The sequence below is a fragment of the Clinocottus analis genome, unplaced genomic scaffold, assembly GCF_023055335.1.
Source record: "Clinocottus analis isolate CAN_PGR_092001 unplaced genomic scaffold, fCliAna1.0.p SCAF_12, whole genome shotgun sequence".
Taxonomy (NCBI): domain Eukaryota; kingdom Metazoa; phylum Chordata; class Actinopteri; order Perciformes; family Cottidae; genus Clinocottus; species Clinocottus analis.
In genome coordinates this window covers 5,071,662-5,087,862 of record NW_027175843.1, presented here as the reverse complement: position 1 = coordinate 5,087,862, position 16,201 = coordinate 5,071,662, and the positions used below count along the sequence as shown (strand labels likewise).

General features: G+C 44.4%; 1 protein-coding gene across 1 annotated transcript in view; it reads left to right on the top strand.

The window, feature by feature from the left end:
* clybl (citrate lyase beta like) overlaps positions 1-16,201 on the top strand; it is a 59,135-nt gene that overhangs the window by 25,091 nt on the left and 17,843 nt on the right. The window contains exon 2 of the mRNA XM_068572642.1: positions 7,388-7,601. Coding sequence (XP_068428743.1) covers positions 7,388-7,601 — 214 coding nt within the window. The remainder of the gene's footprint in view (positions 1-7,387; positions 7,602-16,201) is intronic.

The following is a 16,201-nucleotide window of genomic DNA, read 5'->3' as shown; positions in this document are numbered from 1 at the left end:
AAAGAAAAGAGGAAAAAGTCTGCAGTTGTCTCCGGGCGTTACGGCGGAGGCCTTGCATAAAAGCATTGTGTGCCGATTTGTGAGCCCAGAGAAAGCCGGGGACTTTGGGAAGGATTACAGGTAGGCAGACATTGGCTGCTGAAGATAACCGGCATGACTTCATCCTCATTGTGTAGATTAAGGCATAAAACCCAAACTAATGAGACAGGGAAAAAGGGGGAGGGAGAAGACATGGACGGGAGGAGGAGTAAGGGGTATTGTTGATGGCGAGGGACGTCATTGTCGCCGGAATAAGCTGCTTCTTTTTTTTTTTTTGTTCAGCGAAAAGAGGAAGATGTGGGCCCAGAGGTGATTATAATCTGGGGAAGTGAGATTAAAAGAGAAGAAGACGCTACATTGAGTTAAATGGCTGTAATTCAGTTTGCAGGGATCTCAAAGGAACACGGTGCTGCGTTTCTGTGATGGCAGGAGAAGAAATAAGTGTTGCTGTCTTAACTGCTCAGAGCATATTGAATGTCCGGTGTTTTCAAATCAACCGCTCAGTTTGGTAGCAGAATACTTCAGTGGGACTCTGTATTAATGTCAGCAGGTCTAGTGGGCTGCCCCCCCATCTCATCTAATCTGAGGGTTTGGGAGGTGACCGGGGACGGATTGCTCATCCTAGCTCCCAATTTGCTGGAGGGCAAGCAAAAGAAACAGGGGGGCCGAGAAGAGGAAAAAAGTAGAACACAAGTGTTTGATTCTCTCCCTCCCCGGTCTTGGGGTGTCTCTGGTTAATTTTTCAGCATTTCTCTGCCATCCAATTGTGTTCTCAGACCTGAGGCAGTGTGAAGCCCCTACACACACACACACACACACACACACACACACACACACACACACACCACACTACAGCATCATGCTGAGTGAAGGGGCAAATTTTTTTCACTCCAAAAAGCAAACCAAAAAAGCGTCAGACAGGCAGGTGCACACAAAGCAAGGTAAATATTGATGACTTTTCGACCATTTTATTTCGGACATGCCTCAGGAACCATTGATTCCCCACATACTCTTTATTCCTTCTTTATTTTCACCACATTTAATCTGAACTCTTATGCAAACCACACTTTGAGGTGGCGGCGCTTATTAAGAAGTGGCTGGTTATTGTGGGCTAGAAACTCAGATCTTTAATTTTGTGCATTTTCGACACAGCTTCCACCTTGCACCGGCACTCTGGAGATAATTGTGGGAATCTACATATTGAGAGGGAGGTCGTCGTCGAGGTCTGTTTTGGAGTGGGGCCTCTTGTTATCTGCAGTAATTCATGTGGTACGATGAATATTACCGCTTGAATTAGGCCATTATGCTGCCAGGTGGAGGCCAGCGGAGTTACAGGAAATGGTGATCATCATGTCATGATAATGAAGCAATTACTACAGGCAATTCTTACAGTACAATATTGACCACCAGGACGCAATCAGCAGTGGCTGGATATAACATGGCTGTTGTATCGAGTGGAATATTTATTAAGATCTAATATACCCGTCCTCTCGTTTCTACTGGATAGGCTGTGGTACGCTGCAGCGAAAGAGGCCTGAACGATAATTTATTATTAACTGCACACCATTAATGTAACACACACACACACACACACACACAGATATTTTAATGTTTGTGAAATTATGATTTAGGTAAGGCTGGACTGATACCGTAGCTTTTTCTGAGGATGACGGTCTTAAAACTTCTCAGTTATTAAAAATCGATAACCAGAACAAACTGTGAGAAATACCAAAATAGATCTGTGGTGAACCGATGAACTCTGATACAGTTCATAGGTTCATAGAGGAAGTGAGATTAAAAATTTAAAAAAAGAAAACTGTCAGCAAGCCTGTGTAATATAGGTGTGAAGTCCCCGATCCTTATATGGTCTTTAGCTCCTTCGTGACATTACCCGTTACCTTGAGAGAAATCGCCGCACCCGTCTGGATTACATGACTGGGGATTTCCGAGATAAAACTTGGGGCTGAATATTGCAAAGGTGTACATCAGTAGTTGTGTGGAAGCGGCGGAGATAAGACGTGTAGTTCAAGGATATGTGGCTCAAGGTGGATTTATTGTAGTTGCACACTACAGAGAACGTTGCAGCGAGTGTCAGATCATCAGAGGCCGTTCTGTGGGACTGAAGATCAGTAGATAGCTCAACGTCTTTGTCCAAGATACACAAGGCAGACACTAATCTGCATGTAAAAGGCTGGAGAAGAGCCGTATACTGTGTCGGGGTTTAAGAAAATTCTGTTTCGTGATACTTTCTCCATGTTTTATTTTTTAAACGCTCCATTTTTTTTGTTGGAAGAAACAGTTTGCCTGCAAAGATTATCTCCGTCAATACTTCATTCCATTTGTAAAGAGACGTGCCCCCTCAATGTGCGCGCCCTATCAAAGCAGTGCTGGGATGTTGGATCTTTCAGGGATAAATGCAAGTGCAGATTACGCAGCGAGGTAATCGTTTTACATTTTTCACTCTGATTTCATGCATAATGTTGCTTCATACTTTGATTCATAGCAGATTTAAAAATATTGCCATGAATAGTCTTGCTTACAACAATGTATCATGGTACAACGGTTCGTGTGATCTCTTACATAAATAAACACATTTCTTTCTGCGTTTTCCCACAAAAGATATTAAGGCAATTTTCGCTGGTTGCATGCAAAATGAACGTGTGTCTTCACAGGAAACTGCTCGGTTAGATTTAGGCAACAAAACTACTACGTTAGGTTCAGGGAAAAGTCTCCATTTGGGTTAAAATGAGGGTAACATACTAAAGTATTATGTGGGATGTCTACGAATGCTGGATGAGCCCAGACTGCTTCCAGGAGCACAATATTTCGTAATATCGGCACTGTATCATGACAAGTATCGTGTCACCAGAACAAAAAAAGCCTGAAAGTGTAGAAGAACAACGTATTTTTCTGGCTGTTGGCGGTATAGGTTTAAATATGACCTCCCGCTCAGGGTTCACGCCTCAGGAAGGCCCGTGTCTAGTCTAACACAAAGCCTACCACGCTCTTACCACATTCTACCCCCCGACCCACATCCACCCCTCATCCTCCCCCTTTAATGCCATTGGGCCCGGGTCGGCTGCTAATGAGAACCAGTCCCATCCAGCACCATATAAACCCACTAACACACACTTAGCTCTGATCTCAGACCAGTAAACGTCGTCACTGCGGCCGGTCCCACCACTTTACAGCTGCTAATTTAGCCACACAGCCCTGTGTTATCATAACCTTTCATGTAAAAAAAAAGAAATATATATATATATATATATATATATATATATATGTATATATATATATATATATATATATATATATATATATATATATGTATATATATATATATATATATATATATATATATATATATATATATATTTGCCATATATATATCTAGTGATCTAATCAGGGGGAAATGCCCGCCAGATGTGCCATGGTGTAAATAGAAATATCCAGGTTGTTTATTGTGTGTGTGTGTGTGTGTGTGTGTGTGTGTGTGTGTGTGTGTGTGTGTGTGTGTGTTAGTTGACTGTGCCGAGAGACTCCAATCGATGTATCTGTGATGTAATGGTTCATTTTTGCCACCGCTTTTGCCATTTAAAAATCCAACAATTTTTATATATTTATTTATATGTACATGTTTTGTATTCTATCAGTTGCAATGACTCTTAAACGAATGAGAGCAGAATCATAATAATAAACTGAATGAAAAAGTTTATTTATAGAATCACACGTTCCTACATATGTTATTGAACTGAAGCGCTTCAGTTTCCATGTTAGCAACACTTCAGCATGATGAGTTTACTACCGAATGATAACATTTACTGTAGGTGCACGGCAGCACAGCAACTCTTAACTCATTTTACAAATTACATTTTTCCGTTTTTACCAATTCCATGGATCTCTAACGTGCACGGTGTGATGACCGTATTTTTCGTTTTCAGGCTTGGATGTTGTCCCAGCAAATGTTGGGGCAAAATAAAGTGTAGAACGTCATTCCCCAGGTGCGCACGTATTATTTAGGTCTACATTACTCGCCATATTGTTGAGAGTACACCTGTCTTTTGTTTCCTGTCCACGTATTATTAGGAACAACAATGGGCAGAAAGATGTAAGGTTTCAGTGGAATTCAGCTCCATCACCTGCTTTTTTAATGTCTTTTTTTTGTCTTTCATATTTATCTTTTGTATATGTAGGAAGAGCAAAGAGAAACTGGAATTAAATCCCATGAATATGCAAATTTACACGGCCCTTAAAGCTGAATCTCATTCTGATTAAAGCTGATTCTGATTTACCTCCAATAAAGTCATTTTTCTGAGGTCAAAACAGAAAGCCCACTTTGTATCTTTACATCGTATGTTTAGGTCTGAAAGCACATGTTGATTACTTGATCCACAACGATTTGGGTTATGATCTTTTTGTATTAAATATTCCAGCAAACATTCTCTGGTTGCATCTCACATGTGACAGTTTGTTGCTTGTCACTGTCACGTGTGACAAACATATTTTACATGTTGAACATATTGAAGACTTGTTGGACACGTCACATTGGGCTTTGATGGGCACATTTGTTTTTAGTTTTTTTTTACAGCCTGACTTTAATGTACAGGATGCAGCCCGTCTCATCCTGTCGGCCTGTTATCTTTTCAGATGTGGTTTTATGTTTGGTTTTCATGTTTTATTTTTTAATGAGAACAGAAGAAGCTTTTTGTGAAATACTTCTCCCTCCTGTAGTTACTTCCATGCCAGGGTAACAAAAAAAAGATACACCTTTTTTCTTTTAACCGTTTAGTTGCCAGTTTACTGTAAAACTGTAAAAGAGCAGACAGAAAGTAGCACTGTGGAGTTTAGGGTGGAAAGAAACAAGGTCTTTTGGTCTCTGCTTCTCGTGTCTTGTCTCCAGCCAACATCAAGGCGCCTCCGCTTCCTCTCCCAGTTCTCGATTTTCTCCCCTCATAATAAAACATCTTCTGTTTTTTACTTCAATTACATTATAAGATATTTGCCTTTTTATGTGGGCACTTAGTAAGTTCCCCCCTGAGCGGTATACGCACAGAGACAGTCTCTGTCTCTCTTTCTTCCTCTCTCTTGTAGCTTTTTGTCCCTGAAATAACTGTGAGCTCATCCATTTGTCTGGTGTCAACCTTTTGCCATATTGCCCCCTCCTAAGCCTTTTGTTAACACTCTTCCCAGTCTCTCTATACCTGGAGGCAGTGAACTGCTGGGAGCAACCTGAATTGGGTTTTAACTGCCCGCTACAAGCGCAACATCTCAGTGCAGATTAGGCCTGATTGGGACTGGAGGGCGTGTGGGAGCGTAGTTGACGGGATTAGGTGGCTATTGAAGTGACTTTCTGCTCCTTTTCTAAGAGAACGAAAGACAAGAAAAGAGACTCATTCATCCCCCCGCCCCCACACACACACCCCTTTCCTCCTTTTCTCTCTTTCTTCTGCCTTCTTTAAGAAGACACTAATTACAAATATGATCCCTCGAAGGGCTTCTTCTGATACCCAGCGAGAGATGGATGATGAGAGAAGCTGTTCCTCGATGCTTCCGATCCTCAACATTTAGCTACTCATGAAGGTCAGTTGTTTTCGGAGGCCAGATTGACGGAATTAGGACGTGTGCACAATTATTGTGATTATCGGTGTGGGCGGCTGAGAGGGGGGGCACACGGGCTAAAGTCACTGCTCGACTTTGTGTCAACTTTATTGACTCGTGTGCATGTAGATGTGAGGAGCAACAACCGGTCGTCCTGTTATTACATTGCATGGTAATCTGAGTAAATACCCTTTTCATATTTTCATGGAGACATAAAGTAGCCACCAAAAACAGTTTGTTGCATGTTTTCTAAACTTGTAGGAAACATCCAGTGGAGGGCAAAGACGCCACGGAGCATTTGAACGAAGCATCCAAATTGAAAAAGTAACTGATACTGTGACGCTTTACTCAGCGCCGTTGTTTTCGCCACACTTCGTTGAGTAATGACGAACCCTGGAAACGACTTGCTTGCTGTGCTGTAACCTGAACGTTTCATTGATTGTACGAGAAAGTCGTTGAGCCGGCCCAACGTTCGTAGACCTACAAAAAAGAAAGCAGCGCAATTTATAGCTTCCCACAACATCATGCTGCATATTGACGAGGAAGTATAAAGACCGCCAAAGCCCACGCAGGGCGGCAGGGAAGTGGAGGTGGATGGAGCCAACATACAGAGACCTGTCAATTACAGTAGACCCGCCCGAAGGCATACGACTTCATGGTCGATTTGACTCCAAATAGACCCTCATTTACATGTGAAACGAGAAGTCAACGGGAAATATTTGTCAAGTAACTTCCTGTACATATGTAACAGCACTTTTGGAGTTATTTTAACCCAAACAAGGAACTTTTCCTAAACCTAAGCAAATCGCTTTGACGGTTAAACCTAACTTATTCAAGGCGTAGTCGATAAACATGTGTTTTTAGTTTGCGACAGAAGATACTTTCTTTTTTTAAATAAACTTCCGTCTTCACTGGGAACGAAACTACTTCGGTAGGTTCAGGAATAGATTGTGAAACACTGAAGGAAGGTAGCGCAGCAGTAGCACTTACTAATTGCACTTTGTTGTACTTACTAGTAACACTTTGTAGTTTTACTTTATTGAAGAAATTGTACTTTCCTGATTCTTCTTCTGAGTTTGTTCTCACAATTTAATTCAGTTATCGCCCGTGGCTTTGGATAAAAGCGTCAGCTAAATGAAATGTAATGTAATGTTCGTCCATTTTGTCATTGTGTGACTAACAGAGCATCATCATCATCCATGAAGTAGATACCAATAGAAGTAATGAAGGTACAGTATTTTGGCTTTTTAAAACCTGCACCACAATACCACTACAACACTCCTGTATTCCCCAAACGTGACTGTTCCCATGACTCAGCTGCAGCCACTGTGCTGACACCCTTACTCTTTCACTTCTTTCCTCGATATTCAGCACTGTGGCGGCATTAGCATATGAGTGGCTCAGTGTTTGGGTGAGTTTGTCCTCAACAAAGGCCGCCAAAGCACAGGTCAGCGTCTCTCATCCACTTCAATGGACAGCTGAAGGGCAAACAGAGCTCTGCAAATGAAACGTTTCCAGACTTTCGCTCCAGTCTGGAGGAGGACGCCTCCTTTCCCGTTTAATGATAAAAAAAAAAATAGAAAAACACTGCAGAATATTATGAAGATGAATGCAGCAACAACCTTTGATTATTCATCGCCCTTAGCCCTGTATGGATGCAGTATGTTGTCATGAGTAATGTATGCACCAAAGTACCGACGACACAAACTTGTGTGCATGTGCTCAGGCGTGTTCATGTTTGTGTTGACAGGGGGGGCGGTCGGCTCCTGCCCGCACCCTGGCGGGCGCACGCCGAAGCGCGGCGTTCTCTCCGTCACTCGACGGGCCCCTCGCCGCGCTACACGCCCCGCAGGGCCGTGCTCTACTGCCCCGGGAACGACGAGCGAAAGTTGAGGAAGCTGGCGTCACTGGACGTCGACTGCGCCGTCCTGGACTGCGAGGACGGCGTGGCCCTCGGCAAAAAGGTACATTAGATACACACAGACGCACGGGGGGGCGAACGCAGAAGTTCGCAGGAGGCGGGTCGGCCGTGCACATGCACAGCTGTGCGATCCTGCCTGAAGGAAAGGGGGTGGATCGGAAAACTGAAATCGGGGACAGGTGCTTGGTCTTAATCACCGACAGGAAAACTAACTAAGTGAGATGTTTAGAACAAGCATGTTTGGCTCTTTATTATGATGTGCATAAAGGCAGCGCGCCCTCCTCCCCCTTATCAGAGTCCTTTTAAAACAAGGTGACCACATCCTGCTGGGCGAGCAGCGGGAAAGCACCAGATGCAGCAGGTTAAAAGCATTCTTCCCCCCGCCCACGCAACCTCCCCATTGGCTCGGCCGAGCTGCCCATGAAATCGTGATTGGAGAGTGGGATAAAGAAGGGGGTCCTGGGTAAAAGAAAAAAAAGTTAACCAACAAAGGTTTTTAAGTCATGATAATAAAGATGATTGACATGGCTGGAGGCTGTTCCTGTAGGAGACAAAGGCAATAAGACGATGGCCCTGTGTGACTGACGGGCTAAAGCTGTGACCCCGCGATGGAGTTGGCGGATGTCAGAGCTTCTGTCTTTATTACGGGTGGGGGGGAGGGGCAACGTGGAGAGGAATGCAGCGCTGGAGCAGCCACTCAGGCTTGAGGAGAACTCAGACGGTGGATGTCGGCCTGTCAGCATGTGACAGGTCCACGATGTCTTTATCTTGTTTTGGCAAAAAGCATTTCATTTTCTCTCAGAAACCCGCTCATTTTACTGGAAACACAAGACATTATTTGCAGCTTTAACATCTTAAGTTCCAGGAAACTTGTGCATTTCAAGTATGATGGGATTCATTTTCTTTTCAAAGGGCCTCTTCAATGTTCGTTCGTGGCTTGTACCTGTGGAGGATGCCTTTTAGACCTAAATGAAGGGGGGAATTAGCATATTATGGGGAAAAAAAGTAGCATGGCTCCTGAATCACCGTCCCTTGCCTAATATCCACGTTGCGTTCTCCTCCTCAGACCACACAGCACAATGCACACCTTCCGATTTCAGCCGGGTTTCTTTTTTTACACCATATGTCCACATTTAACTTTAATTGACCCCGCCACTGTGAGCCAAAATCCTGTAACATATTATGTGGTCGCCAGGTCATGCTGCTCATATAGAAATGAGTTATTAACTCAACAACATAATGCACCTTTCCTACTGGCACCTTTTCTTCACTTCCCATACACACAGCGTCTTTCTCCACTGTGGCAATTGGAAATCCAAGGGGGTTGTTGTGTAGTTACAACTACATTATTGCCTCTGAAAATCTTGTCTTGTTTTGGTCATAGTTGAGATAATAAAAATCACTTGAAGTGAAGAATCAGTGAAGAATATGGCATCAAATGAATAAATGCAGTCACTTTTAAGAAGCTACGCCGCTAACAAACCTCCACTCGTCTGTTGATGAGGACATTTACCTCTGGACCCCATGTCATTTTAGTATTTAAAGGCTTTTATTTTTATTGGCAAAATTCAGGAAATGTTGGGTTTTTATGGGCAGTATCTTAGACTCAGAAGAAGAAGATGATGTAGACCTACGGTTGATAGATTGTGGCCACATGCTGTCCACCTCACTGAGCTCCAAACTCAACCACCTCGGCATGTGGTCTTGCCCAGCTGATTGGATCCCACTTTGAGCGAGATCAGTCCTCAAAGCGCTTTCATGCGTCCTCGCATGATCGGATAACACACATTCTTAATGCTTTCAATGTGTGATTGTGTGCTCCATTTATTTTTTATTATTTATTTATGTGCTTGTATTGCATAACTTTTATGATTTTAAAATGTTTTGTGTATTTGAGTACCATAAAAAGTGCTATATAAATTAAATGTATTATTATTATTATTATTATTATTATTATTATTAACCACAACCAGCACTTCCACGCATTTAAAAAATATATATATATAATCCCCAAGCACTTTAGCCGTAGGTCTATGAAAACACAAGAACGTGTCGAGAATTCATCCTGTTCACCTTTTGACCTCTGACCGCTGATCCAGACCTGAGGTCAGTTGCTGCTCAATAGATACAGTAGCTGCTAGACCAGCATGAAAGGTCACGACACCTGGCATCTTTATTAGTTTCTTCATCGGGGGCATCAGTGCTCATAACATACACACATTCCCAAGCTAGTGAAAGTGCCAACAATCCTCTGAGCAGCCGTGAGCTGCGGACATCCCCAGAGGCTTCTGACTTACTGACTGACTGAGCAGGTCCTGACCTCTGATTAGGTTTGCTTGTGTACGCATTTAGGACTTTGCAACAACTTAAACACGTGACGCTGAGTGGAGTGGTTGACCTCATTAAGGCGGCTGTAGCTCAGGGGGATGAGTGGTCGTCCCGTTACCACAAGGTAGCCGGTTCGATCCACAGTCGTGGCCCCCCCCCCCCGCTAGTTCACATGTCGAAGTGTCCCTGAGCAAGACACCTAGCACCTAGTTGCTTCCCGGGCGCCTCACAGGCCACTGCTCCTTAGGATGTGTCAAATGCAGAGAAGAATTTCCCCAAGGGGATTAATAAAAGATGACTTTCTTTCTCGATCATTTTACTAAAAAAGCGGTGCCCTTCAGATTTGAGCGGTGGCCGTGTAATAGGTGAGATATCAGTTGTATTGCTGTTACTTGATTCTCCTTGAATTCAAGCTTCAATAAACTTTCAGCATCGAGCATCTCCCGTTGCTCTCTCGGCCTCTGGCTCCCAATATGTCCACCGCAGCTCGCATTACCCAGTTTTTCCTTGTGGACCGGCAAATTCCTTTCATGTGGAAGATCATGGCCTCGTTTCATGCAGCTCTGACGCGCGTGTTTCAGGACTCTTTATCATCTGCCCGTGTGTGCAAACATTCAGCTGAATTGAACGATTGTCACTGGCGGTAGATGTCCTCATCATCCCATCCTAGCATGTGAGATTAAGATCTGTTCTGGGACCAGCGGCATTGTAAATACACAATATGCAGCTTTTACATTGTGAGTCGGTCTTTGGACTGACAATTTCTACAGCGTATACCGTAGCCGCGATTTATATTCGCCATGACGACCTCGCAGTCGGCACTGTGTGTTTGCCAAAGAGATGCCAGGCAGCAACAATGGTCTCATAATGCAAGCCCGTTTCTTTTTCTTTTTCCCCCCTTTTTTCTAGGGAGCAAGAATAAAAGCAAAGCGGAGACTGAGCTCGCTAAATGCCACCCGGAACCGCTGTTTTGGTAACAAGGCAGCAAAGGGTTATGGGTACGCGTGGATAGGCCTTAAATGGGGCTGCTGCCCACAACCACCCTCCTATTATGTGTTCACTAATGTATTCTTTTCATTATCTGTCACCTTCACCTTAAAACAGGGAAGGATATTCATGACAAAAAAAAGGTACGCCATGAAGGTCAGTCCACCCCCTCCCCTTGGAAATAGAAATCCGGCGGTGCCCGCTTTAATTGCCTGCCGCCTTGACTCCGGAAAAATGTCCGCGCTCCGGATCGGCTGCTTACCATGCGGGGAGATGAGATAAAGGAGTAAAGGGTAGGAGCCACCTAGAGCTTGCTAACTGTCACCACAGACCCAGAGGGGAGAGAAGTGGAGGGGGAGGAGGAGGAGGAGGAGGAGGAGAGAGGGGAGGGAAGACGAGGCTGACTGCTCTAACACTCTTACACATATCATCATATCTGTATGATCAGTGGGGTGGAGGAAGAGGGAGGGCAGGTTGAAACCCCGGAGCGGAACTGACGGCTACACCTGTCCTCTCTCCTCCTCTCTCCCTCGCTGTCTTGTTCTCTCTCATTGTCCCTCCCTCCCTCCCTCGCTCCTCTCCCCTCGCCGGGTCAAGATTGCTTAGCTCTCTCTCTCATGTTATCGCACTGTCTCTCCGTGCCCTATGGTCCAGTATTCCTCCTGGTGTTTTCTCTCTCTCTTTCTCTCTCCCTCCATCTCTTTTGCCCACATGGGTCCCTCCATCCTCCCTGACCCCCCACCCTCCAACTCCCCACCCACCCTTGCCTCCCTGCCGTAGAGATTCTCCCCTAATCCCTGGAAGTTTGGAACTAATGAACTAACTGCTGAGCCGCTGCCACGGAGCTTGGTCCCAAACTATACTGTACTTCACACTCGATTTCCTCTCCAGATGGCATGGTGGCGCGGCCGAAGCGACGGGGAGCACCTCTCACACACCAGCACGCGCCCGCAAATGCACACACCAGACATGTAGAACGAACACACACACACACACACACACACACACACACACACACACACACACACACACACACACACACACAAAAGTGTGCACATGTAGACACATGCGGACAGACATTCACGCACAGATGCACATGCATGCAAGCGCATACACATATTGTTACAGTCTGCAGCTCACTGTGCGTCAGTAGAGTGTGACGGAGGGCCAGTGTCCTGCATTCACCGTCAGTGCATTAGAGAATAGGGCCACTTGTTAGTGCTTAAAGTGAGTTACTTCACTATTTGTCCCTCTGAAGGTGTTTAATCCAACCCGAAAGTAAGAACTGAGTCGCAGTAGCTTTTATTGGGCCCACGTGGAAGCCAGAGACCGTTCACTCCTGGATTTCACAGTTTTATGAGTACGCGGATGTGATTACAACCGCCAGACATACACGATTCGCCATGTTTAATTGATGCAATTTGTGGAAAGTCGTCAGGCTTCAAGCTGGCGGAAAACCTCCGCATCTGAAATGTGGAGTCAATGTGGAAGTGTTTTAAACCTGCAATCTTTCTAATGGCCATCAGCATTCTTTGTAAAAAAAATAAATAAAAAAGATTGTATAGATAGAGTGAGGAAAAGAGTGTAGTTGACGTTAACAACTTGACACTTTACTGACGCTGCCATTCTGAGGAGTGAAGCCAGTAAAGACGGGTCTTAAACTTATTATTAACTTATTATTTTTAATGGCCAGTCGGGGGCGACTACTCTGGCTGTATAGAGGGCTATAAGAAAGTGACTCTACTTCTTTCTTGATTGATTCCATCAGTAAACATGAGTTTTTGTCTTAATCTCTAGTTTCAAGTCTTCTTCAATAGTCCTGGCAGCTTTGAACGTGTCTCAGGTGTGGGAGGTGACAACAATGGCGGCTACAATAGCATCAGTTATATCAGAACTGGAGACTATTAAGCAAAGAACCTCATTGAAGGTTTTTCTCCACAGAAAAATAAGTTGTCTCTCTTCTCCAGGTCAGCATCGGCAAGAGTTTGATTGGCAGGCGGTTCATCCAATCACCTGCCAAGTATCTTTTGAAAGCGCCTGCCATTTTTCTCCAAACAGTTTCCAACGACTGTTTCTCACTGGGTTGTGTCACAAACTTACCTGGCACGTCAGGTTAACTTTGATGGTTCTTGTCAGCGAAATTACAGCAATTGAAGCTCAGAAGAAGTATTTGTTTGATTGCAGAGATTGCAGATGTCTTTTTGAGCAGTCTTTTCATCAATAAACAGTTGTGGAACTGCTGCCTGTAAGTCAGTAAGCGCTGTGTACTGCACGACATAGAAGCTCCCAGTCATTTTTAGTTCCCACTAATCTCCCGTGTCGTTCACATAAAGGGGCACCATGAGCCCACAGAACAGCAGACAGAACACAATTGGTTGAGAGTTATATCCACACCTCCCTCCCACAACCTCAACAAAGAATAACAATTATAAACGTCACAAAGCAGCATTTACTTTAGGTTTAATTGTATTCTGAGGTACGGGTGTCACGTATCCCCCGTAGTTTAACATTAACTCTCACTTCTTATGCAAGAATAGAGCAATCATGGGCCAACAACACTCATCTATTGAGTTGACGCTGTTTGTGTTTCAGTTCCAAACTACAACAGCAAAGTAAAAGTGAAATTCCTTTCACCCTTTCCTATTCTTTTCATGAAAAGGCCGTTTCTGTTCCTGGCTTCAGTTTGAGTTTTATCACAAGAGAAGCTGTTTAATTCATGAAGTTGTTAACCCCCAAGTCTTTAACCTGATGTCAGGTTGCACACACACACACACGATAAGATGCTCTTCCTCAGAGAGGATGACATTATTACGGTCTCTTAACTTTGGCTGGTTGTGGCACGGCGGCCGTATGAGCCATGGTCTATGCATGAACCGCGTCTGACACCAGAGATGTTTCAACTTTACATAAATTATGCAGCCAACTGTCTAAACTGATACGTGACCTCAGTTCAATGCTCGCCGTGTTATTCCAGAGGACACTGAAAGATCCGCTCTCCGTTTAAGTGGATTCAAATGACTAAACTCTTGACAGAAAGAGCTCCTGGGAAATAATGTTAGCCAGTTGAATTATGAATACTGAACATTTGTGTTTAGCGTGTGTCCGTGTGTGTGGATTTACATCCGTAGGCATGTTCTTGTGTGTGCGCGAGCGTGCGTTTGTATACTTGTGCGTTCAACACCTCGGAGGACCCTGGAGACTGGAGAGAAACTGCCAGTCAGGCGGCCAAGACTCACAAACGGGATGTGAGCCCGCTCAGCCAGAAAATGTACCCCGTCCCAGCCAGGTCTGAAAAAGACCCGCGAATCCAAACCCTTACCGTCGGCCACAGTGTGTGTGTGTGTTAAAGAGTCACGTGTTGGTTATCGATCGGAGTCCTTTTGGGAGGGCAGGAGCGAACGAGGGGTCAGAGGAGCAGAGGAGGGTGATGACAGCACTGTGGCTTGTTGTTGGGAGACACAAAGAAAGTGATTTACATAGGCGGAAAGCTGAAACCCGTGCTCTCGCATCCTTTCAGATAACAATATAAGTCGCAGGTTAAATTCAAGCTTCCTCTGGTCTTTGGAGGATCTTTTTGGAACCCCGCACTGGTGCAGCCGATCCAGATACCCTGGGTTTAGGGGCGAGGGTGGAGGCCGAGAGGGGGTGGGGGTGGATCAGAAAACGCTGAGGCGGCGGAGAACAGAGAGGCCCTCTCTCCCTCTCTCGTTATCCTGTTACACTCCGGTGTTTTCACTGGCAGCGCCGCGGCCCGCGCCGCTCGGTGCTGCGTGGGCCGCGCAACGCAACACTCGGAGAGTAAACCCCCAGTAGGAGGAGTGATGATGGAGAAGGCGATGAGGAGAGCCACACATGAAAGGATGGGGAGGAGGTGGAGGACAGGAATGGAGCAGATGTTGGCGCAAAAGGGAGGGGAAAGAAAATAAGCAATGCTAGACCTCTTATGTGTAGAACTTCGCCTAAATTTATATTGTTCCGGCTTAATGGCACGTTTCAATGACGGAACACCAGCTAGCTATTTCATCTTCCGACACTAGTGATACAATATAAATGAAAAATACAAATTATGTTGAGCAAGATGCACTCATGGGTGTATCAACATCTTGCTCTTTCCTAACCCTAACCCTATCCATGTCCTACTTATTAGTCCAAGTAAGAAATGGAAACATAAAAAAAACTGTAAAATGGGATTAAATCAAGTATTATAGATAGATAGATTTTCTTTATTAGCAGCTTTGACCAGAAACAGAGTTGTTTGTTATTTGTTGACGTCGCACCATTACAGTCGACGCACTTTACACATGTGGCCTTAAGACACATGTTTGCACTTAACTTGTTGTGTTTTCACGCCTACCTCACCTCGTTAGCATCGTGGTCAGGTTAACCGACATCATGACACCAAGTTGAGCAGAAGTCCATCCTTACAAGGACTTCTTTTTCCTCAAATTAAAGCATCTTTACTTTAATTTCCCCCCATAAGCACACTGTAGCAGATTCATAGGTTACAAAGACTGCGATCATGAAGTCATGAAAAACGGCTTCGCACCAGATTAACTAATTGAAACGTGCAGAAATACGTTAATGACGCCATTTAAAAGGTGTCATGAACGCATTTCTGCACGTTTTAGTTAGTTAATCTCTGCAATTTAGTTAAATGCTCTGCTTTTCCATGAAGATGGGTTTGTTCCTTGGTGATGCAGCAGGCGCTATCGTCTGGGAAGGTTAGGAAACAAAGTCTGTGGAATCCTGTCACTGTTTCACAACGTTTTGGAGTCCAAATATATTCTCACGTACTTAGTTGTATATTCATTTGAATGTATTGAAGCGTTAGTTTGAGCCTGCATGTGTAGAGTTTTCTAATCTTTGACTGCATTATTTACTTCACTCCAGCCGGAGGTTATATGTTATAAGCCAAATGTAAGTCGCTTAGAGACCTTCAGAGTAATTACACACTTAAAATCATTAATTGTTTAAAAGTAAAGCTACTAGAGATGTCAAGTGAGGCGTAATTACTCCTCTGTTAGTTCGGGGGAGTCGTCTGTGTTCGGGGAGACAGCTGTACTGGGAGTTGCAAATGAGACCTAAATCGCTGGGAAACAAACTGATGCATAATCACCGACGAACAAAACCTCTAAATCATTTTAATTATGCACAGAATATACTAAAGATACCGACTGACGAGCCCCGGGAATTCATTTCCCTCAAAACATTGCGGCGCGGCTCGTAACGAACTGTAACCAAAGAGCCGTAATGAGCTCCTTTCATGGCTAATTAAAGTGAATAAACATTGCGTAATAACTAGCTGTTCCTCCACCTCGGGCTGTCAGG